Source organism: Colobus angolensis, unplaced genomic scaffold, assembly GCF_000951035.1.
Source record: "Colobus angolensis palliatus isolate OR3802 unplaced genomic scaffold, Cang.pa_1.0 Scaffold192, whole genome shotgun sequence".
Classification (NCBI taxonomy): Eukaryota; Metazoa; Chordata; class Mammalia; order Primates; family Cercopithecidae; genus Colobus; species Colobus angolensis.
The window spans coordinates 154017-180403 of record NW_012115066.1 but is presented as its reverse complement, the minus strand read 5'-3'; the positions used below and the strand labels follow the sequence as shown (position 1 = coordinate 180403).

The 26387-nt window shown below is 36.4% G+C and overlaps 1 protein-coding gene across 4 annotated transcripts; it reads right to left on the bottom strand.

Annotated features, from left to right (window-relative positions):
* Positions 1–1354: 1354 nt before the first annotated feature.
* On the bottom strand, positions 1355–26325 carry PPWD1 (peptidylprolyl isomerase domain and WD repeat containing 1). Of its 4 annotated transcripts, XM_011940690.1 has the most exons (12): positions 26058–26262; positions 25738–25786; positions 21701–21803; positions 19588–19688; positions 19322–19442; positions 16746–17193; positions 12407–12597; positions 9927–10116; positions 5976–6157; positions 3845–3926; positions 2748–2930; positions 1355–1651 (listed from the first exon to the last, which is right to left on the bottom strand). In XM_011940690.1, exons 1-12 carry the CDS (start codon positions 26124–26126, stop codon positions 1508–1510), a joined length of 1863 nt encoding a protein of 620 aa, XP_011796080.1. In that variant the 5' UTR covers positions 26127–26262; the 3' UTR covers positions 1355–1507. The 4 variants fall into 4 exon arrangements, with proteins under 4 accessions (XP_011796080.1, XP_011796083.1, XP_011796079.1 ...); XM_011940693.1 differs by lacking the exon at positions 25738–25786 and having other exon boundaries at positions 19322–19344; positions 19663–19688; positions 26058–26325; XM_011940689.1 differs by lacking the exon at positions 25738–25786 and having other exon boundaries at positions 26058–26321.
* Between the last annotated feature and the right edge of the window lie 62 nt (positions 26326–26387).

The window sequence follows — 26387 nt, the reverse complement described above, 5'->3', positions numbered from 1 at the left end:
AATATTACCAAAAATTTAGATTAAAGTTTTAGGAATGAATAAAGCTAGGTAGGTAAGTTTAAACAACTAAAATTAGAAAGAAACAGTAAATGTCACATTGAAAAGTCATTTTCATGTCCAACTTTAAGTTCTACTTTTAAAAAGGAGCATACATTACAGGAGCACAATCTGGCATAATCTATTTCACAAGTTTATAGCACAAAATAAATAAAGAATCCTGCTGATCAATAGAAGGAAAAGTTTAAGCAGATTTAAAACTTCAGAATATAAATTCCCTACACAGGTCTGTTGAGCATGTTCTTCCTGTAAGTTTCTGAAAGAGTCTTTCTGGAATCGAAGCAGTGGGTCTTAATAGTTATGAACTAAGTTATAAGCGTAAGTGAAGAAATCAGTGTAAGAATTTGTGCTCATATTATTTTACTGCTCCAATTTCTACTAATCTCTCCATTGTTGATTTATATTTGGTATAAAAATACCAAAATTTTTATGTATACTTCTTAATGGTATATTTTCTAAAGATATAACTTGAGGACAGAAAAAACTGTTTACCTATGTTAGAAAAATAATCTGAAAGAGTAATCAACCTGCATACAATAAACCAAGGACTTGGGTATTCACTTATTCTGAATCTTTCATTTGAAAGAATATTTCGTAATTATTAAGGAATATAACACCTTGACCAAAGTGACTTCTTGTTTATTGAGGCTTTACTTACCACTACTTACTAAACAATTATCAAAAGACTAAAATATTTGGCATTAAAACCTTGCAAAACAAAGGAAATGACATATAATATCAGATCCTAGTATTTTTTCTTGGAGGAGGGATGTGCACTCCTCTAAACATAAGGGCAGAGTATCTGGCATGTATTCAAAAAGTAAAGCACAGGTGTGTACCACTGTCATTATTTAATAGGGTTGTCATTGCACAGGATACCTTCTAAGACCTCCAGTGGATGCCTGAAACTTCAGATGATACTAAGCCCCGTATATATTGTTTTTTCCTATATATATATATCTATGATAAGGTTTAATTTATCAATTAGGCACAGTAAGAGATTAACAGCAATAAAATAGTATAACTATAGCAGTATACTATAATAAAAGTTATGTGAATGTGGTCTTGCTGTTTGAAAATATCTCACTGTATTGTGCTCACCTATTTTTGGATTGTGGTTGACAGTAGAAAGAAAACCATGTGGAAAGGGGGTGGGGGAGAGTGTCGTAATTATTTAATATTTAATTTGAGGCTCATTAGCAATTACCTATAATGAGTGCTGTTTGCCTGAGTTTAGTCCATTTCAATTTATCACCTCCCAGGGTTAGAAATATTGCAAGAAAAGTCAAAGGTAATTTTTTAAAAATAGCCTTTAATAAAAAATACAAAAATATAATATTGTATCTTTGAAACATGATCTGTATATTCAGCAAGTCCTAAGCTTCCTAATGTAAAATAATCTGTTTAATATTGCATTTTTATTTGCAAGTACATTAAAGCAAATCTTACTTTACTTGACAGTAATATTTATGATGCTGACATCCTCATAGGGCTTATCTGTTTTGGGATTGACTTTGACGTTGGAGATCCTCTGTACAACTTCCATTCCTTTAGTCACTCGTCCAAATACTGTGTGCTTATTATCAAGCCAAGGCTGTGTTGGAGGACAAATGGAAAATCTTGGTAAACCCCAATTTCTTTAAATTATATCCTCCGGTTGAGCAAATTAAAGAGAATTTAAGTGTACGCTCCCCTTTAGCATATATTTAAAAAGAAGTACAATAATTTCTTAGCAATAAAAATTTAGCAGCTTTTAAAAGTTACTTCCAGTGTATTAAAAAAAATAATAAAAGCATAGTATAATGTTTAATTAAATATCTGCATCTCTCAGACCAAAGGGAAATGGAAGATCTTCCCTAAAGGTAAGTTACTTCACATGGCTTACAGAATTGTGGCTAAGAATTTAAAAGGTCTCTGGAGGACTCTTACCTGAACAGTTTATTCAGAAGCAATTTGAAATAGTTTAAGCAGCACATACTTTGGCATTAGACAGATGGGAGTTCAAATGCTAGCTTGGCTACTTGACCTTTTGGCAAGTTAATCATGTCTGTTTCTTCATCTATTATTGAAAACTGGGGATACTGATACTAGAAGTACTGTGAATACTACATGAAACTATGTGCCTGGCAGATGGTAGTTATAAATATTTTTCCTTTCTTCATCATTTAGTGCTTAATTCTAAAACAAAAAGTAGATAATTTTTAAAATTTTGTGTTACTGCATAGCAATAGAGCGAGGTTACCTCAAACTGTATTTCATCAAATCTAAAATGTAATTGATTATGAGTTGTATTCTGATTTCAGAGATACTAAAATGTGGGGGAAATTGTCTCAAAATTGTGAATTCATATACTCTAATCCTTGAATTCTGAAGATGAGGAAATAGGCCCACAGAGGTGAAATAATTTATTTTAGGTTACATCATCAAGTAGAGGCAAAGTTGACATTGAAACTCAAGTATCTTGAATTGCAGTCCATTGTATTTCTTACTACAGTGGAAGTTTTGTTTTACCAATTCTAAACTGATTAGTCACATAATTTTATATTTTCTTCTCAATCATTTTCATGTTTGTATTCTGGTAGATGATATAAATAATGCAGAAAATACAGAATAATGCAGCTCTTCTGAGTTCACTCTCTTACATCATAACCTATCAATCTGTAGTTTATAAACAATGATATTGTACTTACTGTTGGTACTACTGTTATGAAAAACTGGGATCCATTAGTATTTGATCCCGCGTTAGCCATGCTGAGTGTGTATGGTCTGTCATGTCGTAATGTTGAATGAAATTCATCTTCAAATTCTCCTCCCCATATGCTTTCTCCTCCCATACCAGTACCTGTTGGATCTCCTGTCTGAATCATGAAGCCCTTAACAGAAAGTACACAAAAACATTACATTGTCCTTTTCTGTATACGTATACTTTGAAGTTTTATTTGTGCCAAGAGTGCTATGTATTCAGTGTAATATTAACTGTCACTATAAAGTGATTTGATTAAACCCTTACACTTAAATTTGGATGATGTACTTCCATTGCTCAACCACCACCTTGATTGTAACATAAATGCAAAGGTCGTCTTCTCATTTATAGACATGTTCTATCTTTCCCAATAACCTACATAAAGCCAGTTAATACTATAAATTTTAGGATCTGTATGTTATTTTATGTTTTATATAATTGCCCTCCTCTTCTCCCTCTCCCTTTCCTGAAATACTCTGGATTTCCTGGAAAGCCTTTTCGCTAATTCCTTTAGGACCCTGAGATCTGACTTTCCATCCTGCCATTTCTGACCTGCCAGAAACCAAGCACTGTATCACTGTCCCATCCACTTTATGGAAAGCTGCTCAACAAAAGCCAGGGCCTGAGTTCTCTCTCCTCCTCTGGTATATTACAGGCTCTCACAGATCAGATGGCACTGTGGCCCCTCTATGATTGAAAAATTGTATTTTCTAGATCTAGACCCTATCTAGCCACTACAAACAGGTTACCTAGGTTACTGATGTTATCTCAGCATGACCCTTTATTCATTATCTTACCCTTTACTTTAGCTGCTGACAAAATATTGCTTCAGTGTTTCTAAGCAGGTAATCATGCCACTATTCCTGTTGATTCTAGATGTTGATATTTATGACCATCCACTCCTTCTTTGGCTTCCATAGTATATTTTTCCTGTTCCTTTCCACTAAACTGGTAAGTGTGAGAGAAGAAGATTCCTTGCACTTAAATCTCTTGCTATGTAATAATATAGTATTTCTTAAATCACATGAAATTTGTGTAACTTACCTTAATTATACGGTGAAATGTATGCCCATTATAATAACCATTTCTGCTGTGAACACAGAAGTTTTCCACTGTCTTAGGGCACCTATTAAGACATACATTACCAATATGAAACCTATTCAGAGCATCTTAAAACAGTTTTCTTTGCAGTTCTGCTTCCTAATGATGTTCTATGTCTTCTGAATGTTTCAGAAGGACAGTTGTTTTTTTTTTTTATAACCTCTAATCTCAGGACAAGCATGGAGGGTCATTTAAGTAGTATATTCTTATTGTTTAACTTGGTTATCTTTAGAACATGACTGCTTAACTAATATTTGAGTTTGACAGTACTAAGATTTCAAGGTCATTTAGCAGTTAAAAAAAAGAACAGCTGGCCAGGTGTGGTGGCTCACGCCTGTAATCCCAGCACTTTGGGAGGCCGAGACGGACGGATCATGAAGTCAGGAGATCCAGATCATCCTAACACAGTGAAAACCCCATCTCTATTAAAAATACAAAAAATTAGCTGGGCGTGGTGGCGGGCACCTGTAGTCCCAGCTACTTGGGAGGCTGAGGCAGGAGAATGGTGTGAACCCAGGAAGCGGAGCTTGCAGTGAGCCGAGATCGTGCCACTGTACTCCAGCCTGGGTGACAAAGCAAGACTCCATCTCAAAAAAAACAAAAAACAAACAGCCACAGCACCTTAAAAATATGTTTTTTCTTAAGAGACAGGGTCTCACTATATTGCCTAGGCTGACCACCTGGGCTCAAGAGATCCTCCTGCCTCAGCCTCCTAAAGTGCTGGGATTACAGGCCTGAGTTACTGCACCTGGCCCAACATCTTAAGTTAGTTTACTCCATATAGTATTATAGGTCTGAATGTAGTAGTACAGGTTAAGTTCCTGGGAAAGGTCATTTTCTTACAATGACATATTCTTGGCCAAAACCTTAATCATAGAAATGACATCTAAATCTATTCAACTTTAAATGACAGTCTCACTCAGAGTATGAAGCTTTCTCAATAATATTAACTGATATTATGCAATTATTTCATATGGTCCATTACCATGAAATACTTCTAAGAGCTGGAAATGGATGAACCAAGAGAATCTTGTACCCAAGTACATCAGCAAACAAGGCCGAGGAGCACATGGGTTTTGAGCACTTAAAGTGAGTGTCCAAGATTCGAGAACTGCATAGTTATTTGTTGAGTACCAAGATATGGTACAAAACATTCATATTCAAAATATTAATAAGAACTTTTAAGTAAAAGTGTTGTAAAAGATGTCATTTTTTGGGTCAAGAATGGCCCGAAATACTCTACTGTATTTGACATTGTATGTTAATTTTAAAATCTTTTAAACTGTCCAGAAAACCGTTCACCTTTTTTTCAATTGAAGTCCTTACGGTTTTGTTGTAATTTGTTTTTGTAGAAACAGAGTCTCACTCTGTTGCCAAGGTTGGAGTGCAGTGGTGTTACCATAGCTAATTGCAGCCTCAAACTCCTGGGCTCAAGACATCTTTTGACCTCAGCCTCTAGCACAGTCAGGAATACAGGTGTGTGCCACCATGCCCAGCTAATAAAAAAAAATTTTTTTTAGGAGACAAGAGTCTTGCCATATTGCTTGGGCTAGTCTCAAACTGCTGGCCTCCACTGATCTTCCTGTCTCAACCTCCTGAATAGCTGAGATTACAAGTGCATGCCACTGCACCCAGCTTATAGTTCACTTTTAAAACACAGAGCTATTGAAACTATAAAGAGATAGGTATCTAGCAACTGTTCGTAAGGAAACATAATTATCTTTCTCTTAAGGATTTGCTTTGAGAGGAAAGCAAAGCAATCCATAAAACCTAGAGTTTGTGCTGTTAGAGATGTGCTGTTAACATATTTGTATATCACTTTACAGTTTACACTCAGCACTTTCATAGCCAATATATTTTGTCTTCGTAATGAACCTATGAAGTATATATGTATAAAAATTTTCCATTTTCTACCATAACACTTATCAGAAAGCTCAGGAATAGATGTTTTTTATCAAACATTTCTTCAAAATTCCTTAAGTCAAAGTAACGGGAATTTTAAGTTGCATGGTTTCTTCAGATATACACATTTACATTCTTAATTACGTAAGCCAATACAAACAGTTATACATACTCAACAGGAAAGAGTTTGGTGTGAATGTCTCCCATGCTGGTGTGGATAATGGCACTATCCGAAACTCGTTTAGGTCCTTCAGCTTGAGTAGCTGCCATGACTTCTTCTTTAGAAGGTTTCTCATTAAAAACATCTCGATCAGAATCTGCACTTTTTGTATCTTCTGGTTCTCGTTTGGTAAACTCAAGGAGGAAAGTAAAAAGTGAGTGAACAAATTAAAGTTTTCATCTGGTAAAAATTTTATGAACAATAGAATTTCTAATTAAGTACTTAAGAAATGTAAGAATTCACATCAGAATCCTTATTTCAGGAATCATTTCCCATCACAGGATGTGTCAGGCAATTAAATTATTTTTACATTGTCTAATATGAAAATGATCCACATAACATACTGAACACATTGATTTCAAATGGAATTTAATTTCTTTTGGGTAGAAATTTTCTTGGGCAAACATTTAACAAGAATAATTGTTTCATTTGTGGTAGTTCTCAACTTATGCCTTCTAGTAAGGCCTAACGTGCCACCTGTTTATTGCTCACTTCATTATTTAGATTGTTTGGATTTGAATTCCAATTCTGCAACTTTGGGGATGTGAATTCATTTCTTCCCTCATTCATATATGATGATAGCAGTACCTACCTTGCAATGAAGGTAGTTGTGAAGATTAAACAACTAGATATTAAGTCCTTGGAGAACAGTACCTAATACATATAGGGTACTATATACATATTAACAGTTGTTATTACTACTATGAGCAGGACCTCATGCTAGGTAGAAAAAGGATTCACAAAAATGAATCAGTAATGGATCCTTAATTTTTTGTTTCCACAGTCCCACCTGACCTATCTAAACCTTGAAGCATAGGAAAAATAATGAACATTTTCAGTGAAGTTGTAGACATCTCAGATCCTTGGGGTCTAGGAAGAATTGAGAAAAACCTTTCAGTTGTTAAAACTCTGGACTTCTCAAGGCCTGTTTATTTTACTTTAAGTAGAAATGCTCTCTCCTGAGCAACCTCTATCTGATGTCAGCTTAATTATGGGAACGTAAAGCTAGTGCCTCCATCTTGCCTAATGTCATTCCTTGGTCTGCTTGGATAGCTTCCAAATAAACAACCAAGTTAGGATGCTATCACCTTAACATCCTATTCTCTAGTTTTCAAAGGAATGGCATGTCTATTGTACTATTTGTTTATATGAATTTTTTTTAAGTTATCATGATTTAGCTCATATATGGATTTGTAAAATTATACTTTTATTTCATGATGTTAGATCTGAAAAATTATATATGGATTTGTAAAATTAATACTTTTATTTCATGATGTTGGATCTGAAAAACGAGACACAAAATTCACATATATGCATACCATTTTAGTTTTGCTTAAGAATATGTACTAGTAAGACTCAAAGAAAATTCATAACAATATTAGCTGTATAAAGCTACAGTGAATGACTTATTTTGTTTCTCTATTTTTTCAAACTTTATAATGAATATATACACTTTAATCAACATACAAGTAAACTTGGAAAAGAAAAAAACAACAAAGTTTTTTGAATAAAGTGGATGGAAAATTAGTATATGTTTTTAGTGTATGTCTTGATATGTTTTTAGTGTATATCAAGAAGTATCTTTTTTTTGCCTCTTTTTGTTTAGCAATAAGGTCTTGCTCTGTCACCCAGGCTGAAGTGTAGTGGTGTGATCATAGCTCCCTGCAACCTCGAATTCCTCGGCTCAAGAGATCCTACCACCTCAGCTTCCAGCATGGCTGAGACCACATGTGCACACCACTATGCCTGGTTAGCTTCTTAAATTTTTTGTAGAGATGAGATCTTGCTATGTAGCCCAGGCAGCTCTTGGTCCTGGGCTCAAGTGATTTGCCTGCTTTGGCCTCCCAAAGTGCTGGATTTACAGGGTAAGTCACCATTCCTGGCCAAGAATTATCTTTTATGGGTAATTTTTACTTCATAACAAAGTTAAATTACAGGTAAAACCGATTAATTTTTTTCTTTCATATATTAATAAATTTTTAGTAACGATTTTTAAAGTTGTAAATGAAATTCTCATCTTAAAAGAATTTACCCATTTAGTTGGAAGGTTTGTTGAGGTAGGGAAACTGCTACTTCATACATTTATCAAATGCTGTTAACCTTAATAGCATTACAACAGTTTACAATATTTTGGAGGAATGAATGAATATATTATAATGCGTTAGTCATTTTCTTTTTTTTTTTTTTTTTTGAGACGGAGTCTCGCTCTGTCGCCCAGGCTGGAGTGCAGTGGCCGGATCTCAGCTCACTGCAAGCTCCGCCTCCCGGGTTTACGCCATTCTCCTGCCTCAGCCTCCCGAGTAGCTGGGACTACAGGCGCCCGCCACCTTGCCCGGCTAGTTTTTGTGTATTTTTTAGTAGAGATGGGGTTTCACCCTGTTAGCCAGGATGGTCTCGATCTGCTGACCTCGTGATCCGCCCGTCTCGGCCTCCCAAAGTGCTGGGATTACAGGCTTGAGCCACCGCACCCGGCACGTTAGTCATTTTCTTAACTTTCTGGATTTAACAGTGAAGAAGACATAGTGCCTTTATTTATGGATTTTATCTTCAGAAGAAGAGCACAGCGTCAGAGACAAAAGAAATAATTGATGTTCACACAAAAAGTGTGACATATCATATGACGGGGAAGCAAAGAAGAAACATAAGCAGGCACACCTACCTCAGACTTGATGTTAAAAAGGGCTTCTAGGCTGGGTGCGGTGGCTCACGCCTGTAACTCCAGCACTTAGGGACGCTGACTCAGGTGGATTACCAGAGGTCAAGAGTTCAAGAACAGCCTGGCCAACATGGTGAAACCCTGTCACTACTGAAAATAAAAACATTAGCTGGGTGTGGTGGCATGCACCTGTAATCCCAGCTACCCAGGAGGCTGAGGCAGGCGAATCGCTGGAACCCAGGAGGCAGAGGCTGCAGTGAGCCGAAGTCACGTCACTGCACTCCAGCCTGGGCAACAGAACAAGATACCACCTCCAAAAAAAAAAAAAAAAAAAAAAAAAAACCGGTGGCTTCCAAACTGAGACTTGAAGTATGAGTTAGGAGTCGGAGAGAAGTGTGTGGCTGGCAGAATGAATAGCCTGTGCAAAGGCCCAGAGTTTAAAAAGCACACTCAACTACTGTGAATAAGTTCAGTATGGTTGGTGTAGCAAATGAACGAAAAATGAAGAAAGATAAAGCTACAGAAGTGAGGAGGGCCAGCCAGCATAGATAGCTGGGGCACCATTGAAGGGCATTAGGCAGAAAATAAGAGTCACATTTGGGTTTTAAAAAGTTCTCTGATTGCAATGTGAAGGATAGAATGCAAGCAGAGATCTCTATACTTCTGATTTTCCTGCTTGGATGAACAAATAAAATTGTACTATTCCTATATGGCGTAGTAGTTTGATTTTAACTATCTCAGTCTTAGTTAACATGCAAAGTATTTTTAGTTCTCCAGAGGAAAAAAAGAATTCCACAGGAATATATAATTCCAAGGCAGCACCATTAAAATAAAAGTCAAAAGGTAAAAAAGGAAATACATTTGAAGGAAGCTGTGCTGATTTAGGGGAGATAAATTATATTCAAGAGTAAAGGCTAAAAAAATAAAAAAACTAAAATTTTAAAATCCCACAGTGAAACTATTTTGGATGTAATTATGACTATAACCACTAACTTCCTACCGTCTTAACACAAACAGTTGTGGAAGCGAGGTTGAAAAATGTCAAAACATGATGGAAAACAGTACAGAAATACTTAAAATCAACTCCTAGTTTAAAAGTCTACAATATTAATATAAGATGGTATTCTAGTTGTTTAGGAAGTCTGCTGTTAGTGCCAACATTCTCTTCAGTTGAAGGTACAAACAAAGAAAAGTCAAACCAAACTAGAAGGAACATTATGGTCTAATCTCCTAGTACTTACACATACCATATAAAATCTATTCTTTTTGAATGATGTACAGACTATTGTTGGGTCAGCTTGAATATTCTGAAGAACAGGATTTTCAGAAGCTTTCATCTCTATAGTAGTTGCAGCACGATGCTTTTTGGCTATCCCCTGGAACAAAGCCAATTGCATCACTCTAATATTTTCTTGTTTGCCTAAAATCCGCACACACCTAAAAATATAACAATGTTTTTTATACAACAAAATCACTGAAGTTAATTCCAATTATGACAACTTTATAGATAAAAGCTGGGAATCAACTATCTTATCTATGTACAACATAACTTGTGAAAGTTTTTTAAAAGTGTTTCTCTACCCCCCAAAAGCTATCAATTTAAACTGGTAGGCAGCTATAATTTTCAGGTTAAAAAATAGAAATGAGGCCAGGCACGGTGGCTCACACCTGTAATCCCAGCACTTTGTGAGGCCGAGGCAAGCAGATCACTTGAGGTCAGGAGTTTGAGACTAGCCTGGCCAATGTGGTGAAACCCCGTCTCCATTAAAAATACAAGAAATTGGTCAGGCATGGTGTTAGGCACCTGTAATCCCAACCACTAGGGAGGCTGAGACACGAGAATCGCTTGAACTCAGGAGGCAGAGGTCGTAGTAAGCCGAGATCATGCCACTGCACTCCAGCCTGGGTGACAGAACAAGACTCTGTCTCAATAAAAAACAACAAAACCAATCAAGAGAATGAAAAGTCACAGACTAGGAGAACAGCTCATAAAGGACTGTTATCCAAAATATATAAAGAACTCTTAAAAAAAAAAAATCTATATATACAAAGAACTCTTAAAACACAGTAAGAACACAACCCAATTACAAAATGTCCCAAGGACCTTCACATATACTTCATCAAAGAGACATACAGATGGTAAATAAGCATATGAAAAGATACTCCACCTCATATGTTGCCAGGGAAATCCATACTAAAACAAGATTACTACTACACATCTATTAAAATGGCCCAAATCTGGAACACTGACAGTACCAAATGATGGCACAGATGTGGAGTGACAGGAACACTCATTCATTGCTGGTGAGAATGCAAATGAGTACAGCCACTTCTAAAGGCAGTTTGGCTGTTTCTTACAAAACTAAACATTCCGTTACCATATGATCCAACAATTGTGTTCCTTGATATTTACCGAAAGGAGCTGAAATGACTACACAAGACACTTGTACGCAGATGTTTATAGCAGCTTTTATACGTAACTGCCAAAACTCGGAAGCAACCAAGATGTCTTTCAGTAGGTGAATGGATAAACTGTGGTACATCCAGACAATGGAGTATTATTCAGTGCTAAAAAGAAATGAGCTATCAAGCTGTGGAAAGGCATGGAAGAACCTTAAATGCATATTACTGAAAGAAGCCAATCTGGACAGACTACATACTATATGATTCTAGCTGTATCACATTCTGGAAGAGGCAAAACTATGGAGATGGTGAAAAGATCAGTGGTTGAACAGTCAAAGCAGAGGATTTTGAAGGCAGTAAAACTACTCTGTATGATAGTATAATGGTGGATACTTTTATATACATTTCTCCAAACCTATAGAATTATACATTTCTCCAAACCTATAGAATATACAACACCAAGGGTGAACCCTAATGTAAACTATGGACTCTGGGTGATAATGATGTGTCAATGTAGGTTCATCAATGGTAACAAATGTACCACTCTGGTGGGGGATGTTGATAACGGGGAGGCTATGCATGTATTCGGGCAGAGGGTACATGGGAAATCTCTGTATCTTCCTCTTAATTTTGCTGTGAACCTAAAACTGTTCAAAAAAGTAAGGTCTATTAAAAATAATCAGTCATTTGTTTATACAGTTTTAACCTATTCTTATTAAAATTCCATGTCTGTTAACTGTTCTGCAAAACTTCAAAGATTTTGTATTGCCAAGAACTACAATATAAATATGTTTATACATGGAAATGTACAGCACATTTTTTTCTCCTTAAAATATTAAGTTCTGTTCATTTACATTCAGTGAGAGTATCTGATTGTAGCTATTCTGTACTAAGACCAAATGGACTGTTTTCACAAAAAAGGCTTACTGTGGTTTCATGCATTTTTAACTTTTGATTTTATGTCTAGCAGGATGTAATGCTGAATTCTGTGGTTAAAATCTTTGGCAACATTTAACATGAACCAGGCTAATTTAAATCAATAAGCAAAAGACAGACAAACTTGTTAAAAAAAAACACACAACAACTTGAAACTATGCATATCTTCTTTCCATTTCTTTTACAAACATGAGTGGAAACTTTCTACATAAGAATATAAACAACCAAGAGACCACAGAAAAATCCAGTCAAAACATTTGGTTAAGTTTAGATATTTGGGGCCATTCCATTTTTCTTGGAACAAACAATACTCCCACTGTTCCCATGATGGAGGAAATGGTCCCCCACAAACATATTTTTTAAAAAAATACCTCATATTAAAGCTTACCGGTTTGTCTCTACATTTATAACTTTAATGCCCAGCATTGTTCCATACAGCACGAAGTGTCCAGTCTCATCAAAAACTATATTAATTAATCTTACAGCATCAACCTTCTCCAACTCACGTTCTACAGCCATTCGTCGGCCAAATTCCATGTCTGGTAACTGCTGCCTCATCTGTTGCAGTTCAGTAAACATCTAGGAAATAAACCATTTAGTAACAAAATCTCTATATACCTATATCTATATCAACCCATCTATCTACATATGCAATGAGAATTTAAATAGAAGCAGAATACACATTAAGAGCCACTAACCGTTTTTACTTCTTAAGAGGGATTCTAAACAGTATGAAATAGACATTAGTAAGTCCAGTCACTAAAAAATAGTATTTCAGGCCGTGGTGGCTTATGCCTCTAATCCCAGCACTTTGGAAGGCCAAGGCAGGTGGATCACCTGAGGTCATTTCAAGAACAGCCTGGCCAACATGGTGAAACCCCATCTCTACTAAAAATATAAAAACTTAGCCGGGCATGGTGATGTGTGCCTGTAATCCCAGCTACTCGGGAGGCTGGAGCAAGAGAATCGCTTGAACCTAGGAGGTGGACGCTGCAGTGAGCCGAAATCACGCAACTGCACTCTGGCCTGGGTGACAGTGTGAAACTCCGTCTCAAAAAAGAAAAAAAAAAAATGGTATTTCAAAATGGTAACTGGTTCTTCTAATTTAAAACAAAACCCAGTTGGTTAATATAACTACTGGTTTCTCTACAGAATACATCTGCCTTTTAAAAGTCACAGAGTAGCACTTTCCAATGAAATATAATGCAAGCCACATATGTAATTTTAAAGTGTCTAGTAGTTACATTAAACAAAAACCGATGAATTTCATTTTAATGTTTGATTAAACTCAAAATATCCAGAATACCATCTCAACATTAACAATATAAAAAATTGGGATAAATTACATTCTTTTAAAAAAATATTAAGTCTTTGAAATCTTGTATTTACACTTTCAGTATATCTCAGTTTGGACTAGCCATCTCTCAAGTGCTCAGCAGACACATGGCTAGTAACTATTTATATTGGATAATGCAGCTATAGACTATGAGGTCCTTGTGCAAGGTTATGTGCCTGACATATAACAAGCCCTCAATTTTTGCTGAATGAATTCATCTCACTAATTTATAACAAATTCATGATATTTCAGAAAATGTTTCAAGTTATTTTGACACAGGGCAGTGAGATTACCATTAGGTACATGTGGTTTAGTAGACATGACTATTTCTATGAGTGTCCTTTATAGTTTGGAAAATTGGTTTACTTTTCTTTTGATATTACACAAATTTCAAGATAGGCATCACATCTCTAATTGTATTAACATATTATGAATCTTCCAAAAGAAGATAATGATCTTTATATTGTTTTCTACACAATCTGGGCATCAAACAGCAGCATTCAAAAATAGCTTTCCATTGCAGATGAAAATAAGCCAGACTTCTGTCCCATCTAATTCTATGCTTACTTCATGCTTACATCAACCAAAATCTTGTGTTTTCTAGATAAGGTTAGAACAATATACAAAACTCAAAGAATCAAAAAGAGGTATGTGTGTTAGGGTATAAGCACAAGGTCAAGGTCTTACGGAACAGTTAGAAAGCCTAGTTGTTAGGTTTTCTTGTCTCTAGTCTCAAAAGACAGAGAGACTGATACATATTACGCTGCTTATTCATGTGCCAGGAATAGCCTAGGATGCTGGACTACACATTTTGTAGGGAAGGGCCAATGATCATTTCTGCTGGAGAGAAGACTCAGTTTTTAAGACATAAGGTCTGTAGGTGGTCATCTGTCCATATATAAGTATTCCATAAATGTTATCCAACCTGGTAAGTATCTGATCAGAATCTTTTTAGAGTGTTCTAGACTTCACAGCAGGGCTTATGTGATACGCCAACTGAACAGCCATATACAGTGACCCTGGTTAATAAATACTAAAAGATAACTCACATCATCCCATTCAATTGCTTTTCTGTTAAAGTAGGATTCTGATTGGTTAGAAACTACCCTCCTCCACTACCACCTCCTTGAGACGCCAGTCATTTACTAGTCGCTAGCACTGTAATTTAACTGATGGTTGGCTTTTCTGGCAAGCTCTCATTCTGAATCTCCACTTCTGTCTTAAGTTCTACTACTGACTTCTTGTCACCTCAGGCCAATCATTTAAACAAATGTTGAAGACAACAATGAGCAAATAGAGTGAACTGAGCAGCTCAGAGTATGTGTGTTAAGAAACTTGTGTCCAGAGACTAGATTCTGAATATTTCTTTGCCTAAGGGATCTTGGAAGAACTGCAAGTTAATAGAGTTTTAAATTTTTATTTAAATTGCAAGTTATATTTAGTTATCTGCCACCATTAAAGAAAGTATTACCAATAAATGTTTCTCCTTAAAAGCAGAGTGGAAAGCTATCTTCTTCCAACAAGAAAATTTGTCATGAGGATAATTTGGCTGGCAAACAGATCTTCAAATTTGTCTGGAATTATATTACTTCAGACAGACAGACAACCAACTCATTTATTACCACGTGCTACCAACTCAAAAGCGCCACTAGGAAGAGTTGACAATTTATGAAGAACTTACAACAGGGAATCCAATGCAAATTGGTCACTGCCAAGGACAAAAGAATTGACAATGTCATATAATAAACATTGCAACAAAGGTTCAATCTGGGTAGACTCGGATTCAGAGAACCACTTGATAGCAATAGTTGCAATCACAGAAACCAGTGAATTGCATGGATTAAAAACTCATTCCACAACTACATGCTATAACAAATTCTTGTTAGCAGTCTAACAAGTGATGGCTAGAATCACTCTTTCAAGATATTTGAATAACTCTGTGTGAGGTACTGTTTTTACTGTGGAGTTAGAATCATGAGCTAAAACAGATCACACAGGGCTTAGTCTACTGGAGGTGATACACATTAATCAAATAATATGACCATATCAAATGCTCTAAAAGAAAGAGTGATCTACAGTCACATTAAAAAAAAACTCTGCTGGCTTGGCACAGTGGCTCACATCTGTAATCCCAGCACTTTGGGAAGCCAAGGCAGGCGGATCACTTGAGGCCAGGAGTTCAAGACCAGCCTGGCTAACATGGTAAAACCCATCTCTACTAAAAAAAAAAAAAAAAAAAAAATTTAGCTAGGCGTGGTGGCATGCACCTGTAGTCCCAGCTACTTAGGAAGCTGAGACAGAAGAATCGCTTGAACCCAGAGGGCGGAGGCTGAAATGAGCTGGATCATGCCACTGCACTTGAGTGCGACTCTTATCTCAGAAAATAATTAAGAAAAAGAAAACAAAACCAAAAAAAACCCAAACTATGCAAGACAGGATGAACAGTCGAAGCCTCCCAGGGGAAGTGAGTCTTCATTTGAAATCTGAAGTACCAGTTCAATAGGTAACAGAGGAATTTGAGGAGGGAGGGAGGGCCTCACTCCAAGTGGAGGAAACAACTTATAAAAAGGTCCTGTGGTGGGAGGCATGTTCAAGAAATAAAAAGGAGGCCCAAATGGCAGAATAAGAGGCAGGGAGAACAGTGACTTATGGTGTCACAACATGGTAAGCCATGTCTCTGGTCTTGATCCCAAGAACAGAAGGAATTAACTGAAAAGTTCTAGGCAAAGGAATGACATAACCAGATATATGCTTTTAAAAGATGGCCCTGGGTGCAGAGTGGATATTAGGAAGAAGCCAGAATAAATATAGGTAGTAGGCCATGCAATAGGTCAGGCAAAAGAGCATGAACTATGGTGACAGCTGTGCTGAAAAGAAATTGGTGTATTTATATTTAGAAAGCAAAATTGGCATAGAAGGGTAAAAGAGTTAAGGATAACTCTTAGATTTCTGGTTTGAGGAACTAGATGGATACTGGCACCATTTATGAAGACAGGAAAAGAAAGAGATAGCACCAGGTTTGCTTGTAGTAGAAGGCTACAGAAGTAAATTTAGAAGTAGTCATATGGACAGGAGTGAATAAAGAGTGAGAAGGGGTCCTAGAATGAGTTTTGAGGATCTTAATAGCTTGCAAACAAAACAAAATTGTAAAAAACAAAACAATAACCACAAAAATAAGACAATAACTGACTTGGAAAACGCACATCATAAACCCCTAGAGAAGAGAGTTTCAAAGAGCAACACTACAAGACAGAAACAGTTGAGTATCTTTAATGTGCTAAGAAAAAAAAATAACTACCTAAATGTCTGTGTGTAGAAAAAAGATCTTTCAAGAAAAGGCATAAAATAAAGCATTTTTAGAAAAGTATGGTTAAATTTAAATTACACTTACGCTTAGTGATTCATCAAAGACTCTCATGAGTTTTCCAGTTAAAAACCTGAAAATTCTAACTTTTCTATCAGAACCAATAGTAGCTATTTTCTTCCCATCCGGTGAAAAACATATGCTGGTTGGATAAGCCTTACACTTGGCAAATTCATATAAATCAGTGTCAGTTTTATATTCCCAGTTCACATTTTTGGGGAATTTATATTCATGAGGAGGCCCAGTCCAGTATTCAATCATCCCAGATTTGTCAGAAGACACTACTGCTTTGAAAACTGGGTTTAGCCGTATCTGAGTAAGAGGTGACGTATGGAGTTTGTCAAAAATATGAAGTGGCTGGTTATCTCCTCGGCCATCATAAATGAAAATTTTTCCCGTACTCTTTTCAGAAGCAGCAACTGAAGAAATTGCATCCCCTGGGCAATAGATCCACTCACACTGTCCAGGAAAATAGCTAAAATCATAAAGAATTGAAAGGGGGAAAAAAAAAAGGTCAGCACAACAAGCAAGAATCCCTCCCTATCCCACTACCAAATGTCTTGGCCAGTGATTTAGACAGTTTTGGATTCCCTGCTCAAAAGTAGCAGAGACACAGAATGGGGAGGAACAGCTAAGAATAGTTACTTTTTTAAAATCTTTCTGACCTCATCAATATAATAATAATTCTGAGAATCTGTCAAAACACAAGAAGAGAACTGCATATAGCAGCACATTTATTTCTCTTGGGCAGATAAGGAAACTTAATCAGATCTGGACCCTAAGACCTTCTGGGACATTGCTTTTTGGATCTCTCTACAACAGTCTATGGATACTTACTTTAAAATAGGTTAGCATGTAATAGTATACTTTATAAATCCTTTCTTGAAATATTTAAAATCAAATATTATGGCAATACTTCAAAGAAAAATACTGTCCTAAAACACTCTCATTACTAACTAAATCCTGATACTAAAACTCTAAGCTTTAAACATTCTACCTGATGAATAAGGCATAAAATAATTCAGACTGATTTAATCAATTGTACTAAAACACTCAAAAATGAATGTTGTTTCCTTCAAAGTAGTGATTCTGGGAAGCAAAACTATTATTCTTTTTTTTTTTAAACCTTCCAATATTTCTTTATTATACTTAAAAAAAATCTAATTTCTTTATCTTAGGTACAAAGTCCTGTAAGATCTGACTCCTGTCAACCTCACATATTCTTGTCCCCTTGCTTACTCTGCTTGACCCATATTGGCCTTCTTTCTGTTTTTTTTTTTTTTTTTTTTTTTTTTTTTTTAAAATATTTTTTTTTTTTTTTTAATTTTTTTTAAAATTTAAGTTGTAGGGTACATGTGCACAACATGCAGGTTTGTTACATACGTATACATGGCAATGACACTATTATTCTAACCATGGTGCTGATGCTCAAAACCTTCTGGACCTCTTCTTTAAGAATTTCTATCAAAGTCTGAAATATACTCTTCAAAGTATTCTCAAAGGGCAAACGTTCAATATTTGTGAATGAAAAGCTTTGAGGAAACAAACATGGGGAGTAAGACAGATGATCAAGATAGGTAATTATGTTTGTGCCATTCTAACCATAAATAATGAGACTGATTCCCTTCAGTGGCTCATAAAGTCATAAACTTACTTTGAAGGAAATTCTAAGATTTGAAATTATTTGAATTGAGGACATAATTCAAACCACAGTTGGAATTCCATCAGTTGGAATTTCTAGAGACAGGGTCTTCAGGAGGTAATTAAGGTTAATGAGCTCATCTGATGGGCTTGTGGCCTTACAAGAAGAAAAAAAGATCTCCTTTTCCCTCTTCCCTCTCCCTTCCTTCTTCCTCCAACCATGTGAGAACATAGGGAGAAGCAAGAAAGACAGCTCTCATCAGAAATCAAACCCTGATGGAACCTTGACCTTGGACTTTCGAGCCTCCAGAACTGTGAGAAAACAGATTTCTGTATTTAAGTCACCTAGTCTACGGTTTTTTTTTTTTGTTATGGCATCCAAGCAGACTAAGGCAAGTCCCAAAACTTTCTGACACTGTTTTATGACTTTCAAGCTGACATTTATTTAGATGTGTATAAATTCAATATGTTATCTTAAAAAAGACATGCTTAAAACAAAGTATCAGTCTGAATACTGTACAATCTAACCATAGTTTTAGTATCAATATATTCCAAAGTTCAACATCACCAATAAATAGCTTTAATTCCAAAAATGTGAATAAACCTTATAGGAACTCAATTCTATATTACTGAGATTAGTAAAGCAAGGAAGTTAACCGTAAGTACCAGTAATTAGATATGACAGAGCTCCAGTAATATTACTAAGTAATGTCAATTTGGATATAAGGAATCCTTGTTATGATGCTGTTTAGAAATTTCTGTGATTGATAACAAACCAGAGCAGATGCTTCCAAACATTATAAGGATTCACTGTATCTAACTTTCCCAAGCAAAATCCAAAGGCACATTTTTTTTTTAAAGATCTGGTAATATACTATTTAGAAATAACCTATTAAATGGTAAAGTCTGATCTACAAATTACTTCAATAAGTTAAAATATATATACTTTTTAAAAGACTCACCCAAGTTTCAGCATGTTGATCATGTCAAAGTTCACTACATCAAACACCTTCATTGCTTTATCATCACCCACAGAACAGAACAATGCTCCCTCAGAGCTAACTGCAATACTCTCAATTACTCCTATTTCAATAAATGAAATTAAAACATTCTAGTAAATACCAATAAAATAAATGTGCATGATTCAAAGAAAAAAATTTTTAAAAATTTAAACTTTAATTAGTACAGTTTAGAAAAGAGCTACAAGAAAATGAGGAGAAATTCTTACCCAGGTGACTACGAAAATGTTTAACGAATTCAATTCCCTCTTCTATTTTTTTCCAGAACTTGACATGTCCATCATGACTGGCAGTAATAATAAAATCTGTTCTGCATATATGAAATGTTAAAAGTTAATTTCTAAAACAGATCTATGAATCACTCAGTATTCCCAAAGCAATCATTCACCAAAAAGCTGACTTTTGCATAATGGGTTTTTTAAAAAAACCTTTCTTTAAGCAGACCACTATATTACAGAACACTGTAAATTTTGAAGCTCCTTTCTGGATATCAAAACAGTTACAGCTTCACTTAGTTTAATCTCAAGAGCTAGGATCAGAATTGAACTAAAATTTGAAATTAAAATAAAAATCTCACTAAGAATCACTATACTTTGGATTCTTTATTGCTAAAATTACCCTATAGACAGTCTTTTCACAAGAAAATAAACTATTTGTCAGTAGCTGATAAGTAAATCTAAACATACTACTTTCACATACAACAAAATTCAACAAAAGTTTGTTTTATATCCTATACAAAGTATTTTGGTCACTTAAGTATCAAAAAGATTTTGTACAGAAGAATCTCCCCTATTAGGTATGTAAAAATAGAAATCATTTATGGAAACCCAGTATATGTCAGGTACTTTGTACATATTACCTTAGTAATTTTACAGCAACTCTATGTATTTTTATCATCATTTTATAAGTAGGAAATAGTTTTAAAATGTTAAATGTACTTGCCTCAGGTCCATATAGCTAGAGTGGCTTTCAATCTACCTAACCAAAAAACGTATATTCTCTGTATTACCTTCCACTGCCGTGGTTTAAAAAAACAAAACAAAAATATTTGAGAAGAGAGCGACAGCAATGCTAGTATCTATATGTTGTTCAACACACTGAGAACTTGAGACTAGAAAAGGTGCTAATATTTGGTCAGAATTATCCTATTTTTCATGAAATATAAATATTTTATTTAGATTTATATATGAAATTAAATTTGTCTTCAAGCCATCAAGAATAGACTGACCTACAAAAGCATAAAGTAATCCACCTACTTCCCATAGTCACTGCTAGTATCATCCAAGCCACCATATCTCATCCAGATTTCTATACCAGCTTCCTAACTTCTCTCCCTGTATCCATTCTTGACCTGTTTGAATCCATTCATCTCACCACAGCCAGGGTGGTCCTTTAATAAAAGTAAATCTGATGTTACTCTACTGCTCACAGGTTCAAAACCCATACAAGAAATAAAAAGTCTTCTAGGATTTAACCCTTGCCTTTTAAATAGCAGCCTAATATGCTATTTAACCTCTCTAAACTTCAGTTTCCTCATCTCTAAAATGAAGAGCATATACTAACTCACAAGATTATTTTTATGATAAATAAAAAAATTTATGAAAAAGCCTTGACAGATAAAAAAAGAAAAAGCCTTAGCACAGTACCTGGGACATATTATGAGCTCAACAAATGGTATAATATTACTACAGTTTGAGTATCCCTTATCCAAAATGCATCAGACCAGAATTGTTTTAGAGTTTCAATTTTTCAGATTTTAGAATATTTACATTACACTTGCTGGCTGAACATCCCTAATCAGAAAATCTCAAATGCTCCAAAGAGCATTTCCTTTGAGCATCATGTCAGCACTCAAAAAGTATTGGATTTTGGAGCATTTTAGATTTCGGGTGCTCAACCTGTACTATTATTATCCTTCTCCAAGATCCTACTCATCTGTTTTGAAGGTCCTTTGCTATTCTTAGGGTATTTAGCCCACATTTTCTCCACTAGTACCAAAGAGGCCAGGTACCAATTATTCGTATCTTAACTAATGTACCCTCTTCTTCAGGGAAGCTCAGACACTACCTGGTTCATTCCCTTCTTGGCATTTATCTCCAAAGACATACATATAAACTAAGGGGTTCTGTCTTAGAGAATGCATTATTTGTGTGATATAGGAAAGAACATGTAGGACTTTATTCATTTCAGAACTAATGAAATTAAACAAAAATCTGTAAAATTTTAAAATTACCTCTATAAATCTACCTCAAAATTGAAGCTTTTTTTTTTTTTTTTAAATAAACTTCTCAGAACAAAGTAAAAAAGATGTGATAGACTTACTTGGTGCATACCACATGGGTGATAACATCTCTATGCATGTAACTGCGCTCATACATGGATGCACTGGGGAGATTATCAAGATAGACTCTTTCAAACTCTAAGACTGAAGAAAAAAAAGTAAAGTATAAAATCTATTTTTAACAAATAAGCCAAATACCATCTTGTATTTTATTTAAAATTGTCTACACTCTACTTGGTATTTTCTCCTAGATTTTAATTTTTCTCAATTCACAATTAAAAAATCCAGTATTTTATGTCAGTTTTAATGTCTACTATTTCAGAGCACTGAATAGCACCATGATTTAGTGAATTACAACAAGTTCCCAGGTATTATATACATGCTAACTGTCCCCAGGAGTTAAGAAATGAGTGGTTCTGGCTTAATGTGAATGTTCTATCAAAAAGAAAAGAAAAGGCCGGGCGTGGTGGCTCACGCCTGTAATCCCAGCACTTTGGGAGGCCGAGACGGGCGGATCATGAGGTCAGGAGATTGAGACCATCCTGGCTAACGTGGTGAAACCCTGTCGCTACTAAAAATACAAAAAAAAAAAAAAATTAGCCAGGCGTGGTGGCGGGCGCCTATAGTCCCAGCTACATGGGAGGCTGAGGCAGGAGAATGGTGTGAACCCGGGGGGCGGAGCTTGCAGTGAGCTGAGATCCTGCCCCTGCACTCCAGCCTGGGCGACAGAGCGAGACTCTGTCTCAAAAAAAAAAAAAAGAAAAGAGAAAAACTTAAAAAGTTTCATGAAAATATCACAACCATCTTCCTGACATTGTAGATATAATTTAGTGCTAACTTAAAAGAGTCCAGTGGCCATCTGTAATTTGTCTCAGTTAATATTTAAAGCACTGATTCTCTTTGAAGTTACTGACACTGTGTTTGAAACACTTAAACATGGTACAATTCTTAGATATTTACGCCTGAGAACATCCTAGGGGGTATCCAGTTGAATATATCTCAAATTTTTTCCAAGTGCAAAACCTGGAAAAAATCCACCTGAAAGAGTAGTAATCTGAGGAATGTCAGGAAATACTGATTTACTATATGAGGTATGAACAATTTTACTAGCAAAAAAAAAAAAGAAAAGAAAGGGATGGAGGGAATGAAGGAGGGAAGGAAGAAAAGAAGGGAGGGAAAGAAAGAGGAAGGGAGGGAGGGAGTGAGGGAGGAAGGAAGGAAAGGAAGGGAAGGAAGCAGAGGAGGGTAGGGGAGGGGAGAATTATATGTATCCCAAATAAAATAACCCAACGATGGCCAAACGTGCCTAAAAAAAGTTGCTAAATTAAACATGATGAGCTGTTTCAGGCTTGTGTCTGATGAACTACTTTTCCCTTCATTTTTAGGAACAGAACCCCCATTTATATATGGGCATATTGATGTCCAGCTATAACATGACGTTTCTCACTTTCCCTTGGAGTGAGGTTTAACCATATGCTAATGAGTAAAAGTGGAAATGTTTTGTCACCAGCAGTCTTGAAAAAATGTGCCCTTCTTGCTTTCCTCAATCCTATACCTTGGAACTGGGATATGACTGCTGTAATCTTAATCATTCAGAGAAATGAAGATGAGGGCTGTACCTTCGTTATGTTAGGGCAGAAAGCTGGGGAGAGTCTAGGAACTTCTGGAGCCTCCACACCAATCCTGGACTGCCTGTCTTGGTACTTCTACACATAAAAGAAGTAAAGCACTATCTCTTCAACATCATTGTTATTTTGGGTTTTTCTGTAATATGTAGATAAAGTTAATCCTATCTGATTCAGATTCCTTTTTCTGTGTGATAGTTCATTTGTGGACAAATACTTATTAAGAACAAAATGTGTTCTAAGTCACATGGGCATAAAGAAGAGTAAAACACAGTTCCTGTTCTGAAGAGGCAGTGTAAAGGTCAGTGTCATATAATCATGTCTTTCTGAAAATATATACAACAGTCCAATGTCCAAAGAACATGTTAAAGGGGGTGACTCCATTTCTAGAAAGCTGAAATTGTTAAACACTTGTCCATTTAGACAAAATTTTAAATAATATTTTTGTCACATTCCATGTATGTTTTTTAGTTTCAATTTTCTTCTTCAAACTGAAAACACTATTGGCTGTCTTTTTTTTTTGAGACGGAGTCTTGCTCTCTTGCCCATGCTGAAGTACAGTGGAGCAATCTCAGCTAACTGCAACTTCTGCCTCCTGGGTTCAAGGGATTCTCCTGCCTCAGCCTCCTGAATAGCTGGGATTATAGGCGTGCGCCACCACGCCCAGCTAATTTTTTTGTATTTTTAGGAGAGACGGGGTTTCACCATGTTAGTCAGGCTGGTCTCGAACTCCTGACCTGATGATCTGCCTGCCTCAGCCTCCCAAGTGCTAGGACTACAGGCGTCAGCCACCGCACCCAGCCAACTATCGGCTGTCTTAAAACAATAAACAACTGATTAAAGATTTTCACACCTACTAATTTATATGTCTCAGTTATATTAAGTTTGTAAGACACTTGTCTGGTAACACTAATATCAGCATTTCGATATTTCTGGATTTTTACATTTCTCCTTACTCGTTTAATTAAAGGAGAACTTGCAAAAATATTCATATGCAACAAAATAGTTAAAGACCAGCATAAACGCTTTAATATTCATTCATTAAATACTTAGGCAAAACACTGTACACCAAGCAATGAACAAAAAAGGTGAGATCCTGGTTCTTACTTGCTTACAGTCTTAGCAGTGGAGAGAAACATTCATCAATCACATGAATAAATATGTAAGTAGAAACTGCGGCAAATGCCATAAATAAAATGGTTAGTATGGAAACATTTAATAAGAGGACCAGGAAGTAAAAATGATAATGCACTGTAAGGGTGTCCATATACAAGGTTCAAAAAAACAGCTTCTTCAAAATTTGGATACATAAAATTTGAAGGCTACCTATAAATTCAGTGTTGATAGATAACTACCTCAGAATTATGATCAAAGTGCTTTAGAAATCCAGTCCAGATTGGAGAAGTCACAGGCTTCCCAGAGAAGATGATAGCTAAGTGCTAAAGGTTGACCAAAAGTCAGTTCAGTGGAAGGGATCAGGGAAATTATTCCCGGTAGAGACATCATATCTGGGTAGGAATCCAGAGGAAAAAGAGTACATGACCCATTCTCGAGTGATTTTAGAATGGCTGCAGTACAAAGTAAGGGGTTGGGAGAGGAGGATAATGGAAAATGCACTAAGAAGGTAAGGAGAGATCACATCATAAAGGGCTTTATATGCCATGTGAGGGAGTTCGGGCTTTAATGAAAATAATGAGCCGGGCGCCGGTGGCCCACGCCTGTAATCCCAGCACTTCGAGAGGCCGAGGCGGGCAGATCAAGAGGTCAAGAGATCAAGACCATCCTGGCCAGCATGGTGAAAACCCGTCTCTACTAAAAATACAAAAATCAGCTGGGGCGTAGGGGCGTGCGACTGTAGTCCCAGCTACTCGGGAGGCTGAGGCAGGAGAATTGCTTGAACCCGGGAGGCAGAGGTTGCGGTGAGCCGAGATAGCGTCACTGCACTCCGGCCTTATGACAGAGCGAGAGTCTGTCTCAAAAAAAAAAAAAGAAAAAGAAAAAATAATGAGAAATCATTGAAAAGTTTTAAGGGAAAGTGCTAAAGTACAATTTGAGCTTAGACCACATTTAAAAGGTCCTAAATACTTAAGGAAAACATTTTACAGAAAAACAAGACAAGACAAAACAACAAAGAAAACTTAATCTACTCCTTTTCCCACCCCTTTTATTTGATAATAATTTGTGATTATTCCTCGTTAGCGACAAAATGCTTCAGCCTATCGTATCAAGAGTATGATTTCAAAACCACAGACTTCGGGTTTTGGATGAAAACAAATCTGTGATCTAGGAAGCTTACGTGACTTTCCCTAGATACGAAAATTTATTAGTGGAAGTGTCAGAGTTGAAATTATCTTTACCTACCATGATTCGAAATAAGCACCGCCTTCCTCTCGCGCCCCAACATTAATGCATTAACACCACTCCTGAACTAAAGCCTTAAAGAGAACTAGTACCCTTTTCCATATCTAAATAAGAGTTCAAAATTCCAACTTCATGTGGCTGCTGTGGGGAGTAAATGAGAGAAGCCAAACACGTAAGTATAGGAAAATGTTAGTTTTAGCATCTATCATAACAAATCAACACGTTGTACTACGCTTAAATCACTATTTCGTTAAGACATGCAAGTATGGAGTGGCCAGAAGTGAGAGGACGGCCCTCTGTTCTGAGGGCACAAAACTCCACACACCATCCCTCTTCGGATCTGGCTTGAACTCAACCCTCCCACTCGGGGAATGCAGCACTCCAATTCATCCGGTACTATGTCTGCAGCTACCTTTCCTCTTCTTGGCCAGTGTTGCCTCCACAGGTAAAGGCCCAACCCAGCGCTCTTCGTTCTCCTCATCGTTCTCCTGGGACACCGCCACTGCTACCGCCAGCTCTCTTTCGCTGAGTTCTGTTTTTTCTGATTCCTCCGGGTCCCGGCGCCTTCTCCGTCTCTGCTGAAAATCGCTACCACTTTCCGCGGCCATGTTGTCCGCGTCGTCACAAAAAGCGCGACACACAACTCGGCTACCAATCCCAAAGCAGCGGCGCAGTCTTCTGTTAGCGTCCGAGCGAATTTCGGGATTGGCTGGGGTGGGAATGAACAGCTCCAATGGGCATG